The following is a 14,733-nucleotide window of genomic DNA, read 5'->3' on the forward strand; positions in this document are numbered from 1 at the left end:
AGGAGTGCTGCATATTCAGCCCCCTTTTGTGCCTCCAGTGGCACCGTGGGATCTCAACGTGGTGTTGGATTTCCTAAAGTCGCATTGGTTTGAGCCACTTAAAACCGTGGAGCTAAAATACCTCACGTGGAAAGTGGTCATGCTGTTGGCCTTGGCGTCGGCCAGGCGTGTATCAGAATTGGCGGCTTTGTCATGTAAAAGCCCTTATCTGATTTTTCATATGGATAGGGCGTAATTGAGGACTCGTTCCCAATTCCTAACTAAAGTGGTTACAGCTTTTCATGTGAACCAACCTATTGTGGTGCCTGCGGCTACTCGGGACTTGGAGGATTCCAAGTTACTGGACGTAGTCAGGGCCCTGAAAATATATGTTTCCAGGATGGCTGGAGTCAGGAAAACTGACTCGCTATTTATCCTGTATGCACCCAACAAGCTGGGTGCTCCTGCTTCTAAGCAGACTATTGCTCGCTGGATCTGTAGCACGATTCAACTTGCACATTCTGCGGCTGGACTGCCGCATCCTAAATCTGTAAAAGCCCATTCCACGAGGAAAGTGGGCTCTTCTTGGGCGGCTGCCCGAGGGGTCTCGGCTTTACAACTTTGCCGAGCTGCTACTTGGTCGGGTTCAAACACATTTGCAAAATTCTACAAGTTTGATACCCTGGCTGAGGAGGACCTTGAGTTTGCTCTTTCGGTGCTGCAGAGTCATCCGCACTCTCCCGCCCGTTTGGGAGCTTTGGTATAATCCCCATGGTCCTTACGGAGTTCCCAGCATCCACTAGGACGTCAGAGAAAATAAGAATTTACTCACCGGTAATTCTATTTCTCGTAGTCCGTAGTGGATGCTGGGCGCCCATCCCAAGTGCGGATTGTCTGCAATACTTGTATATAGTTATTGCCTAACTAAAGGGTTATTGTTATGAGCCATCTGTTCGTGAGGCTCAGTTGTTGTTCATACTGTTAACTGGATATAGTATCACGAGTTGTATAGTGTGATTGGTGTGGCTGGTATGAGTCTTACCCGGGATTCCAAATCCCTTCCTTATTGTGTCAGCTCTTCCGGGCACAGTTTCCCTAGCTGAGGTCTGGAGGAGGGGCATAGAGGGAGGAGCCAGTGCACACCAGGTAGTCCTAATTCTTTCTTAGAGTGCCCAGTCTCCTTCGGAGCCCGCTATTCCCCATGGTCCTTACGGAGTTCCCAGCATCCACTACGGACTATGAGAAATAGAATTACCGGTGAGTAAATTCTTATTTTTCATGCAATAATAATTAAAACTTCTGAAAATATAATATATAAACATATAAGTTCATGAAGTCCTACCATAAACTGAATTGGCGCATAACCTTTAGTTGTAAACCAAATCCTTAAGATGAAATTGTATATAATGCAAACTCTGATTTTAGACATCTTCTCCTGCTGTGAGCCTACTGAATTGTGTTACATGTAAAGGAATAATGTATTGATGGAATAATTGAAGTGTTCTAAAGCATCAGCAGCTAATTCTGATTTCAAGAGCTAGATTATCATGGCTGTGACAGCATTCTGGGCCTCCCTGTGACAGGGAAGGACACTGGCCTATTGGTTTAGTCTTGGATTTCTGCCGTCGTGATGCAAATCAGATTCACTTACAGTAGCTGGGGGTTCCATGCCCATATTTTTACATTATGCCCATTTCATGGGATATTTTCATGAAGAGAGAACAACAGGGACTATTTCCACTCGTGGGTGTCCACAACACCCATAGAGTGGGAATAGAACCCGTGGCGACCTCAGGTCACCACCGAGCCCGCAAGGGGCTCGCTGATCTAGCCCCTCCCCGCCAGGATACCGATGTCGGTATGCTGCTGGGATACCAGCATCGGTATGCTGACTGCCGGTTAGGAGACCATCGGTCAGCCATATTACACCCGACTGGTGATATCATCCCAAAAAGTAGCAAATAAGTGAGCAGTACAGTGTAGGATGCGTTTTTCTACACCGTGTCTGTATGATTTTTCACTTCAGTGAAGCTAAGTCTTCCAAGGGAACTTCTTAAAGTTAAGCAAAGTATTGGAGGCTGTTAGTGGCCATAAGCAAAGTATTGGAGGCTGTTATTAGCTATAAGCAAAGTATTGGAGGCTGTTATTAGCCATAAGCAAAGTACTGGAGGCTGTTAGTGGCCATAAGCAAAGTACTGGAGGCTGTTAGTGGCCATAAGCAAAATATTGGAGGCTGTTAGTGGCCATAAGCAAAGTACTGGAGGCTGTTAGTGGACATAATCAAAGTACTGGAGGCTGTTAGTGGACATAATCAAAGTACTGGAGGCTGTTAGTGGACATAATCAAAGTACTGGAGGCTGTTAACGTCCATAAGCAAAGTAGTGGAGGCTGTTAACGTCCATAAGCAAAGTAGTGGAGGCTGTTAGTGGCCATAAGCAAAGTACTGGAGGCTGTTAGTGGTCATAAGCAAAGTACTGGAGGCTGTTAATGTACATAGTCAAAGTACTGGAGGCTGTTAATGGCCATAAGCAAAATATTGGAGGCTGTTAGTGGCATAAGCAAAATATTGGAGGCTGTTAGTGGCCATAAGCAAAATATTGGAGGCTGTTAGTGGCCATAAGCAAAGTACTGGAGGCTGTTAGTGGCCATAAGCAAAGTACTGGAGGCTGTTAGTGGCCATAAGCAAAATATTGGAGGCTGTTAGTGGCCATAAGCAAAGTACTGGAGGCTGTTAGTGGACATAATCAAAGTACTGGAGGCTGTTAGTGGACATAATCAAAGTACTGGAGGCTGTTAACGTCCATAAGCAAAGTAGTGGAGGCTGTTAACGTCCATAAGCAAAGTAGTGGAGGCTGTTAGTGGCCATAAGCAAAGTACTGGAGGCTGTTAGTGGTCATAAGCAAAGTACTGGAGGCTGTTAATGTACATAGTCAAAGTACTGGAGGCTGTTAATGGCCATAAGCAAAATATTGGAGGCTGTTAGTGGCATAAGCAAAATATTGGAGGCTGTTAGTGGCCATAAGCAAAATATTGGAGGCTGTTAGTGGCCATAAGCAAAGTATTGGAGGCTGTTAGTGGCCATAAGCCAAATATTGGAGGCTGTTAGTGGCCATAAGCAAAATATTGGAGGCTGTTAGTGGCCATAAGCAAAGTATTGGAGGCTGTTAGTGACCATAAGCAAAGTACTGGAGGCCAGGGCCGCCATCAAGGAGGTGCCCTGTGTACTGTTGTCCTGGCCCGTCCACTCTGACAGAGTGGAGGGCCCGGGCTGCTCAACCAGATAGCCTTGGCCATTCCCGGCGGCGGCTGCCGCCGGTGACACTGACCGCGGCTGCTACCCCGCTGCTACTCCGCCGCCCACCCGCTGCCGCCACCCCTGCCGCCAGCCCTGTCCTGTAGCAGCTGTCCGTCCCGCGATGCACAGATGTACAGCAGCACTCCCCCTCCCTCATAGCGGCACAGCAGGTACTCTGGGGGCATATGTGGCACTGTGGGGGGCATTAATGTATCTGGCACTGTGGGGGCATATCTGGCACTGTGGGGGCATTAATGTATCTGGAACTGTGGGGTCATTTATCTGGGACTGTGGGGGCATATCTGGCACTGTGGGGGGCATTAATGTATCTGGCACTGTGGGGGGCATTTATCTATCTGGCACTGTGGGGGGCATTTATCTGGCACTGTGGGGGCATTAATGTATCTGGCACTGTGGGGGCATATCTGGCACTGGGGGCATTTATCTGGCACTGTGGGGGTATTAATGTATCGCACTGTGGGGGGCATTAATGTATCTGGCACTGTGGGGGCATATCTGGCACTGTGGGGGGGGGCATTTATCTATCTGGCACTGTGGTGGCATTTATGTATCTGGGACTGCTGGGGGGCATGTCATGTGCATCTGGCACTGCTGGGGGGGCATGTCATGTGCATCTGGCACTGCTGGGGGGCATGTCGTGTGCATCTGGCACTGCTGGGGGGCATATCATGTGTAGCTGGCACGGCTGGGGGGCATATCATGTGTAGCTGGCACCGCTGTGGGGCATATCATGTAGTGTTCCCGTGTCTCAGTGCAATACCTGGTGCAGTGTGTCTCAGTGCTCTACCTGGCGCAAAGTGTATAACGTGCTCTGCCTGGCGCAAAGTGTACTGGCATCACGTGTTCCGCCTCCCCTTCAGCCCCTCCGTCACACTGTTCAAAGGAGCGACTGCTGATAAAACTTGGACGCGGCAACCAGCTAATTCTGACTGCGGTCACACACCAGTTGTGTGACAGTCAGTAAGTACTGTCTACTCTACTACATTTAATAATTGTATAGTGTACCTGCCTGTTGCATCATACATATTTTATATATTAGTATAACGTGCTCTACCTGGTGTATAACGTGCTCTGCTGGCGCAAAGTGTATAACGTGTGTGTGCGGGCCTGTCTATTTTTTCAGTCCCGGGCCCCACAATTTCTGGTGGCAGCCCTGCTGGAGGCTGTTAGTGCCCATAAGCAAAGTATTGGAGGCTGTTAGTGGCCATAAGCAAAGTACTGGAGGCTGTTAGTGGTCATAAGCAAAGAATTGGAGGCTGTTAGTGGCCATAAGCAAAGTACTTGAGGCTGTTAGTGGCCATAAGCAAAGTACGTGAGGCTGTTAGTGGCCATAAGCAAAGTACTGGAGGCTGTTAGTGGCCATAAGCAAAGTATTGACAGCTGTTTAAATGGAGTTAAATGGCTGATTTTTGCAACCTTATAGATGATGGAGAAATGATAACCAGCAGGTGTATTTCAGCAAATAAAGATGTCTTGAGTGTTTTGGGTTTCTATAATGATTTTAAGCATGTATAAAAGTTTGTAAGATGTAAAAAAAAAAAAAAAACACACACACACAAAAAAAAACCTTGTAACTCCCATCTGCAAGTTCTTTCCCATCAATACAGCACCCAACATACATGTCCCACATCTAACCATTTTTTATTTTTCTCTAACGTCCTTGATGATGCTGGGACTCCGTAAGGACCATGGGGAATAGACGGGCTCCGCAGGAGATAGGGCACTTTAAGAAAGCTTTGGACTCTGGGTGTGCACTGGCTCCTCCCTCTATGCCCCTCCTCCAGACCTCAGTTTTTACACTGTGCCCAGAGCAGGATGGGTGCACTGCAGAGAGCTCTCCTAAGTTCTCTGCCTAGAAGCATTTTTGTTTGGATTTTTTTTTCTACTCTTTTACAGGGAGCACTGCTGGCAACAGGCTCCCTGCATCGAGGGACTGAGGAGAGAGGGGCAGACCTTCTTGTCTAAGATAGGCTCTGCTTCCTCGGCTACTGGACACCATTAGCTCCAGAGGGGGTGAACACAGGTTCTTACTGGGCGTCCACCCCCAGAGCCATGCCGCCGTTCTCCTCACAGAGCCAGAAGAACCGAAGTCAGAAGACGTCAGGCGGCAGAAGCCTTCAGCTTCACTGAGGTAACGCGTAGCACTGCAGCTGTGCGTCATTGCTCCCATACACCTCACATACTCCGGTCACTGTAAGGGTGCAGGGCGCAGGGGGGGGCACCCTGGGCAGCAATATAACACCTCTATTATGGCAAAAGACAATATACATGTACAGGGGGGCACTGTACATGTATATAAAAGAGCTCCCGCCATATTTTAGTAAGTTTGAGCGGGACAGAAGCCCGCCGCCGAGGGGGCGGGGCTTCTCCCACAGCACTCACCAGCGCCATTTTCTCTCCACAGCACCGCTGAGAGGAAGCTCCCCGGACTCTCCCCTGCTTACACACGGTGAAGGGGTGTTTAAAAGAGGGGGGGGGGGGCACATAATTGGCGGATAACATATTATACAGCGCGGCTGGGGGAAAAACATTTTGTGTTGGTCTCCAGGGTCATTGCGCTGGGGTGTGTGCTGGCATACTCTCTCTCTGTCTCTCCAAAGGGCCTTGAAGGGGATACTGTCTTCAGAAAGGAGGTTCCCTGTGTGTGTGAAGTGTGTCGCTACGCGTGTGTCGACATGTTTGACGAAGAAGGCTCGCTTAATGTGGAGGGGGAGTGCTTGAATGTCATGTCACCGTCGGCAACACCGACACCGGAATGGGTGGATATGCTGAATGTCTTGAATGCAAATGTCAATCTATTGCATAAAAGGTTAGACAAGGCTGAAGCTAGGGATCAGTCAGGTAGCCAGTCCATGCCTGTCCCTGTGGCCCCAGGCCCTTCAGGGTCTTCAGGGTCTCAGAAGCGCACCATATCCCAGATCGATGACGCAGATACCGACACGGATACTGACTCTAGTGTCGACTATGAAGATGCAAAATTACAGCCGAGGGTGGCAAAAGGTATTATACATGATTATTGCCATTAAAGAGGTTTTGCATATTACTGAGGAACCCCCTGTCCCTGACACGAGGGTACACATGTATAAAGGGAAAAACCCTGAAGTCACCTTTCCGTCCTCATTTGAACTGAGTGAATTGTGCGAAAAGGCTTGGGAATCTCCGGATAAGAGACCACAAGTTCCCAAAAGGATTCTTATGGTGTATCCTTTTCCACAAACGGATAGGATACGATGGGAATCTTCGCCTAAAGTAGACAAGGCGCTGACACGCTTGTCCAAAAAGGTGGCACTGCCTTCTCAGGATACGGCTTCCCTCAAGGATCCTGCTGATCGCAGACAGGAAATTACCATGAAGCACATTTACACTCATTCAGGTACTATTGTTAGACCGGCTATGGCGTCGGCCTGGGTTTGTAGTGCGGTTGTGGCATGGGCAGATTCCTTATCTACGGAGATTGACACCTTAGATAGGGATGCCATTCAAATGACCATAGAGCATATCAGAGATGCTGCCTTGTATATGAGAGATGCTCAGAGAGACATTTGTTTATTAAGCTCCAGAATAAATGCTATGTCTATTTCTGCTAGGCAGCTCTTGTGGACCCGACAGTGGACGGGAGACGCCGATTCAAAGCGGCATATGGAGTCCTTGCCTTACAAAGGGGAGGAGTTGTTTGGAGACAGCCTCTTGGACCTTGTCTCTACTGCTACGGGTGGTAAGTCGAATTTCTTACCTTATGTCCCCCCGCAGCATACAAAAAAGGCACCTCATTATCAAATGCAGTCCTTTCGTTCCAATAAAAACAAAAAGGTACGGGGATCGTCCTTTGTTGCCAGAGGGAAAGGCAGGGGAAAGAAGCTGCACACAGCTAGTTCCCAAGAGCAGAAGTCCTCCCCTGCATCTACAAAGTCCACCACATGACGCTGGGGCTTCCCAGGGGGGAGGCAGATCTAGTGGGGGCTTGTCTTCGGTTTTTCAGCCACGTCTGGGTTCACTCGCAGGTGGATCCCTGGGCGTTAGAGATTGTTTCTCAAGGATACAGGCTGGAATTCGAAGACTTGCCTCCTCGCTGGTTTTTCAAGTCGGCTCTGCCGGCTTCCCCGTCAGAGAGGGAGCTAGTGTTGGCAGCAATCCAAAAATTGTATATTCAACAGGTGATTGTCACAGTGCCTCATCTCCAGCAAGGAGAGGGATATTACTCAACCCTGTTTGTGGTCCCGAAACCGGACGGTTCGGTCAGACCCATTTTAAACCTAAAATCCCTGAACCTGTACTTGAAGAGGTTCAAGTTCAAAATGGAATCACTCAGGGCGGTCATCGCCAGCCTGGAGGGGGGAAATTGGATGGTGTCCCTGGACATAATGGATGCTTACCTTCATGTTCCGGTATTCCCCCCTCATCAGGCGTTCCTGAGATTTGCAGTGCAGGACTGTCACTACCAATTTCAGACGTTGCCGTTTGGGCTTTCCACGGCCCCGAGAAGTTTCACCAAGGTAATGGCGGAAATGATGGTGCTCCTGCGCAGGCAGGGGGTCACAATTATCCCATACTTGGACGATCTCCTCATAAAGGCGAGATCTCGGGAGAAGTTGCTGGACAGCGTGTCTGTCCATGAAGACGTTGCAGTTACACGGCTGGATTCTCAATATACCGAAGTCCCAGCTAGTCCCTACAACGGGTCTAACTTTTTTGGGCCTGATTCTAGACACAGACCAGAAAAAGGTTTTTCTTCCGGTCGAAAAGGTTCAGGAGCTCATAGCCCTGGTCAGGAACCTATTACAACCAAAACAGGTTTCAGTGTATCATTGCACGCGGGTCCTGGGGAAGATGGTGGCTTCATACGAGGCCATCCCTTTCGGCAGGTTCCATGCGAGGACTTTTCAATGGGACCTCTTGGACAAGTGGTCCGGGTCCCATTTACAAATGCATCGAAGGATCACCCTGTCTCCCAGGACCAGGGTATCTCTCCTGTGGTGGCTGCACAGTGCTCAGCTACTAGAGGGTCACAGGTTCGGCATTCAGGACTGGGTCCTGGTGACCACGGACGCAAGCCTCCGAGGCTGGGGAGCAGTCACACTGGGAAGAAATTTCCAAGGTCTCTGGTCAAATCTAGAGACTTGTCTCCACATCAACGTCCTGGAGTTGAGGGCCATATACAACGCCCAGCGTCAAGCGGAGGAATTGCTTCGGGAAAAAACGGTTCTGATTCAATCAGACAATGTCACAGCAGTGGCTCATATAAACCGCCAAGGCGGAACAAGGAGCAGAGTGGCCATGGCAGAAGCGACCAGGATTCTTCGCTGGGCGGAAGGCCATGTAAGCGCGCTATCAGCAGTGTTCATCCCGGGGTGGACAACTGGGATGCGGACTTCCTCAGCAGGCACGACCTGCATCCGGGAGAGTGGGGACTTCATCAAGAAGTCTTCGCACAGATCACGGGTCGGTGGGGACTGCCTCAAATAGACATGATGGCATCCCGTCTCAACAGAAAGCTAAAGCGGTATTGCACCAGGTCAAGGGACCCTCAGGCGGTAGCGGTAGACGCTCTGGTGACACCTTGGGTGTTCAGATCGGTCTATGTGTTTCCTCCTCTTCCTCTCATACCCAAAGTGTGAGAATAATAAGCATAAGCAGGGTCAGAACAATCCTCATTGTTCCAGATTGGCCACGGAGGACTTGGTATCCGGAGCTGCAAGAGTTGCTCACAGAAGATCCGTGGCCTCTTCCTCTAAGGCAGGACCTGCTGTGGCAGCGGCCTTGTCTGTTCCAAGACTAACCGCGGCTGCGTTTGACGGCATGGCGGTTGAACGCCGGATCCTAGCAGAAAAAGGGATTCCGGAGGAGGTCATTCCTACCCTGATCAAGGCTAGTACAGACGTGACGTTAAAACATTATCACCGTATATGGCGAAAATATGTTTGTTGGTGTGAGGCCAGAGCTGCTCCTATGGAGAGGAGTTCCATTTGGGCCGTCTACTTCACTTCCTTCAAACAGGAGTGACTTTGGGCCTAAAATTAGGGTCCATAAAGGTCCAAATTTCGGCCTTATCCATTTTCTTCCAAAGAGAATTAGCCTATCTTCCTGAAGTACAGAGTTTTGTGAAGGGTGTGCTGCATATTCAGCCTCCCTTTGTGCCTCCGGTGGCGCCTTGGGATCTTAACGTGGTGTTACGTTTCCTCAAGTCACCTTGGTTTGAACCACTCAAAACTGTGGAGTTGAAATACCTCACGTGGAAAGTGGTCATGTTGTTGGCATTGGCTTCGGCAAGACGTGTTTCAGAATTGGCGGCTTTATCACATAAAAGCCCATACTTGGTTTTTCACGTGGATAGGGCAGAGTTGAGGACTCGTCCTCACTTTCTACCAAAAGTGGTCTCATCTTTTCATGTGAACCAACCTATTGTCGTGCCTGTGGCTACACGGGACTTGGAGGATTCCGAGTCCCTGGATGTGGTCAGGGCTTTGAAGATTTTTGTGACCAGAACGACTAGAATCAGGAAGACTGAAGCTCTGTTTGTTCTGTATGCGGCCAACAAGGTTGGCGCTCCTGCTTCAAAGCAGACTATTGCTCGCTGGATCTGTAATACGATTCAGCAGGCGCATTCTACAGCAGGTTTGCCATTGCCTCAATCGGTTAAGGCCCATTCCACTAGGAAGGTGGGCTCGTCTTGGGCGGCTGCCCGAGGGGTCTCGGCACTACAGCTGTGCCGAGCTGCTACTTGGGCGGGGTCAAACACTTTTGCAAAGTTCTGTAAGTTTGATACCCTGGCTGAGGAGGACCTCCTGTGTGCTCAATCGGTGCTGCAGAGTCATCCACACTCTCCCGCCCGTTTGGGAGCTTTGGTATAATCCCCATGGTCCTTACGGAGTCCCAGCATCCTCAAGGACGTTAGAGAAAATAAGATTTTACTTACCGGTAAATCTATTTCTCGTAGTCCGTAGAGGATGCTGGGCGCCCGTCCCAAGTGCGGACTTCTTCTGCAAGACTTGTATGTAGTTGTTGCTTACATAAGGGTTATGTTATAGTTTATTGGTTGAACCGAGGCTATGTTGTTGTTCATACTGTTGACTGGGTAGTGTATCACAAGTTATATGGTGTGATTGGTGTGGCTGGTATGGATCTCGCCCTTAGATTTACAAAAATCCTTCCTCATACTGTCCATCTCCTCTGGGCACAGTTTCCCTAACTGAGGTCTGGAGGAGGGGCATAGAGGGAGGAGCCAGTGCACACCCAGAGTCCAAAGCTTTCTTAAAGTGCCCTATCTCCTGCGGAGCCCGTCTATTCCCCATGTTCCTTACGGATTCCCAGCATCCTCTACGGACTACGAGAAATAGATTTACCGGTAAGTAAAATGTTATTATTTTTTTTAGAGAGAATGACATGTAAAATGACCTATCTTTATTGGCCATATTTTTCTATTAAAAACCTCTAAATACATTATTATTCACTTAGGAGGGGCACAAAGGGTATTGTAATGTCCTGTCATTTTTACATTAAAATAAGTATTGTTTCCTAATCTGGAGCTACAAACTAAAAGCCCAATAATTCCCAGTCAGACCTGCGCAATTTCAACCAACTTGCAGCTTATTGAATCACCCCCAAGGTGTACTGTATTTATCTCTATGTCATCCATATGAGCAACTTCACAGCTGTGGTGCTTTTATGTCCAATCCATCGATAACTAGAAGTGCCACATTGCTGCTTCTGCTAGAAGTCACCTGGGACACTAGGACATTTAGAGGCCAGTTATTTTGATATGTCTTTTGTGATCCTACAAGTCAACCTTAATAAAAAGAGCTAAGCTTTGGAGACCAACGAGCAATATTCCCAATTAGCTACCCATCCCATTGCATTTTTGCAGGCCCAACATTATGTTAGTTCCGTTATACAGGTTGAGTATCCCATATCCATATATTCCGAAATACGGAATATTCCGAAATACGGACTTTTTTGAGTGAGAGTGAGATAGTGAAACCTTTGTTTTTTGATGTCTCAATGTACACAAACTTTGTTTAATACACAAAGTTATTAAAAATATTGTATTAAATGACCTTCAGGCTGTGTGTATAAGGTGTATATGAAACATAAATGAATTGTGTGAATGTAGACACACTTTGTTTAATGCACAAAGTTATAAAAAATATTGGCTAAAATGACCTTCAGGCTGTGTGTATAAGGTGTATATGTAACATAAATGCATTCTGTGCTTAGATTTAGGTCCCATCACCATGATATCTCACTATGGTATGCAATTATTCCAAAATACAGAAAAATTCGATATCCAAAGTACCTCTGGTCCCAAGCATTTTGGATAAGGGAGACTCAACCTGTACAAGATTTTTCAGACTTGGATTGGACGAATCCAATAGACACCCTATTGCAGAATCATTGTTTGACAAACAGAGCCATTTCAACAATTTATTCCTGTTTACGTCAGGCATTTATGCCAGATAATTCCTCTAAAAATCTTACTACATTGATATCCCACCTTTCCAATGTGTCCCCAGCTGATTTACTCTGCTCCCATACTGAGGCATGTGCATTGTTGCCCTATTCTTCATACACAGCAATGTTTTTAAATATATTGCATAGAGCCTACTTATCTCCAAATAGAAGATTCCTGATAGGTGATTCGCAAAATTCGAACTGCTACAAATGCGGCTCTCCTTCAGCAGATTTATTCCCCTGTCTTTGGGCGTGCCCCGTTATACGGGGTTTTTGGTTACAGGTTAGGTCCTACTCCATAGCCAACTTAGTTAACTATGGCCCTCATTCCGAGTCGTTCGCTCGTTCTTTTTTTTCGCATCGCAGTGAAAATCAGCTTAGAGCGCATGCGCAATGTTCGCACTGCGACTGCGCTAAGTAATTCTGCTATGAAGAAAGGATTTTTACTCACGGCTTTTTGTTCGCACCGGCGAACGTAGTGTGATTGACAGGAAATGGGTGTTACTGGGCGGAAACACGGCGTTTTATGGGCGTGTGGCTGAAAACGCTACCGTTTCCGGAAAAAACGCAGGAGTGGCCGGAGAAACGGGGGAGTGTCTGGGCGAACGCTGGGAGTGTTTGTGACGTCAAACCAGGAACGACAAGCACTGAACTGATCGCACAGGCAGAGTAAGTCTGGAGCTACTCTAAAACTGCTAAGTTTTTTTTGTTCGCAATATTGCGTAAACTTCGTTCGCACTTTTAAGATGCTAAGATACACTCCCAGTAGGCGTAGACTAAGCGTGTGTAACTCTGCTAAATTCGCCTTGCGACCGATCAACTCGGAATGAGGGCCTATATTCCTGTAACTCCCGAATGGGCCCTATTTGGAATGCTTCCTCCAAACACTCGTATTACGCCAGGTGGGAGACGTCTTTTGTTAGCTATAAGTGCGCCAGCTTGTAAGACTATCTTGCAGATTTGGCTACATCCTTCTCCACCCTCACTCTCACTCTTTAAAGCTAAATTACATTATTTGTTTAGAATGCAGTGGGTTGAAGTTATTTTGGAGAAGGAAATCAAGATTGAGAAATTTTTTCTAACGTGGGAGTCGTATATAGCCACTTTATCGACTTCACTTAAACACTTAAAACACAAATTCACAATAGTATGAAAAATTCACCCTGGTATATGTTACAACTGGCGGCTAATGATCATCCAATCCAACTGTAAGACCATGGTTGAGCAAATGACAGATGTGGGTCGCTTGCTTAGTATATACCTCTTAGAATATGGGGGGAGTGCGGGGGGGGGGGGGGGGGGCGGGACGCTGGCGGCACAGCACCTCTTTAATTAATATCTCATTGTAACTGTGAATGGTTGTATTTTATACAGTACTTATAGCATTTCATCAATCTGACATTATGCTAATCTGTACTCTGTTTGGATATCGTTTGTTGACTTCAAAGTTCAAACATGACACAATTTATTTCTTGCAACTGCATCATAATTTGTCATATTACCTATGTTTTTGACACTCGATGCGTCAATAAAATTGTTTAAAAAAAAAAAAAAAGAGCTAAGCTAACTACTGAAGTCTGCCTATATAGCATTCACACCCGGCTTCTGGTACAGGTAGCCAGGTCTGGTAAGACCCCTGAGGATATACTTTAAGGGTTCTCCACTCAGTCTTGACAGTTTAATTGTTGCGCTTTAAGCTTTTCCAAACAACGTAGCTGAAAAGAGGGAAAAGTTATAAAACAAATGTGTTCATAAGTTGTAATGTTGTAAATGTCACTACTTTATACTTGAAACTCGCTTGTAGAATTGGTTTGATGTTGCACACTCTTGCTGAATATAATTACAGCTGTAATGTCATTTTCCCTGCAGTACCACTCATGCCCTGCTGGGCAGCAGTTATCTACAGGCAGCAATAAACTCCATCTAATGACAGAACTCGTTGCCGAAGTTCATGTGCACTCTTGTTAAGTTCTAAAAGTAAGGTATGCTGTCATAAACATGACCGTTTGAGAGGATCCCAACCGTTATATCCATTAAGACTTACCAATTATGTCCAGTTCAGAAGAACAGAAAATCAGGGCTACATACATTCACTTTCTACACATTTTATTCTGATAAAAATATATATTCTGTGCTGCTAGATGAAGTGCTTGGGAAACATATTAGTTATAACCAGGGTTGGACTGGCCCACGGGGTATAGCGGAAACACCCAGCCCTTGCCTGGGAAACCCTACCACTTCCTCTAGAGAGCAGCTTCCATACTGTGCACTTGAATCATACATCTCCTATATAATAGCCCAGATCTGTCACTCTGTGACTGTGTGGCTAACGCTGGGCGTGGCTAGGAGCTTTTATCGGGTTAGCGCAAGGGTAGATCCTCTCCCTGGTGACGTCAGAAGTCACTTCACCAACTTGGTTTTAGAATTAACCTTAGCAGAAGGTCTATCACACCCTAGGAACTAGGGAGGGTAAATGTACAGTGGCCCTCATTCCGAGTTGATCGCTCACTGCCGTTTTTCGCAGCGCAGCGATCAGGTGAAAAATCGGCATTTATGCGCATGCGCATGGTACGCAGCGCGCATGCGCTAAGTACTTTCACACAAAACTTTGTAGTTTTACAGAGGCTCAAGCGACGTTTTTCAGTTGCTCGAGTGTTCGTTGTATGATTGACAGAAAGTGGGTGTTTCTGGGCGGCAACTCAGCGTTTTCAGGGAGTGTGCTAAAAAAACGCAGGCGTGCCAGGCAAAAACGCAGGAGTGGCAGGAGAAACGGGGGAGTGGCTAGTCGAACGCAGGGCGTGTTTGTGACGTCAAACCAGGAACTAAACATACTGCAGTCATCGTAAGCTAGGAGTAAGTCTTGAGCCACTCTGAAACTGCATGAAATTTTTTAGTAGAAGAACTGCTAATCTTTCGTTCGCACTTCTGCTAAGCTAAGTTACACTCCCAGAGGGCGGCGGCCTAGCATGTGCAATGCTGCTAAAAGCAGCTAG

The 14,733-nt window shown here is 47.3% G+C and overlaps 1 protein-coding gene across 3 annotated transcripts in view; it reads left to right on the top strand.

Moving 5' to 3' along the window:
* The window catches only part of LOC135055093 (heparan-alpha-glucosaminide N-acetyltransferase-like), a 1,318,407-nt gene that overhangs the window by 1,277,894 nt on the left and 25,780 nt on the right, over positions 1–14,733 (top strand). The window contains exon 16 of one of the 3 annotated variants that reach the window (XM_063958741.1): positions 13,610–13,722. The exons of the other annotated variants lie outside the window; for them this stretch is intronic. Coding sequence (XP_063814811.1) covers positions 13,610–13,708 — 99 coding nt within the window. The 3' untranslated portion in view covers positions 13,709–13,722. The remainder of the gene's footprint in view (positions 1–13,609; positions 13,723–14,733) is intronic. 3 annotated transcript variants of the gene reach the window in all.

This window comes from Pseudophryne corroboree, chromosome 3 (assembly GCF_028390025.1).
Source record: "Pseudophryne corroboree isolate aPseCor3 chromosome 3, aPseCor3.hap2, whole genome shotgun sequence".
Lineage (NCBI taxonomy): Eukaryota > Metazoa > Chordata > Amphibia > Anura > Myobatrachidae > Pseudophryne > Pseudophryne corroboree.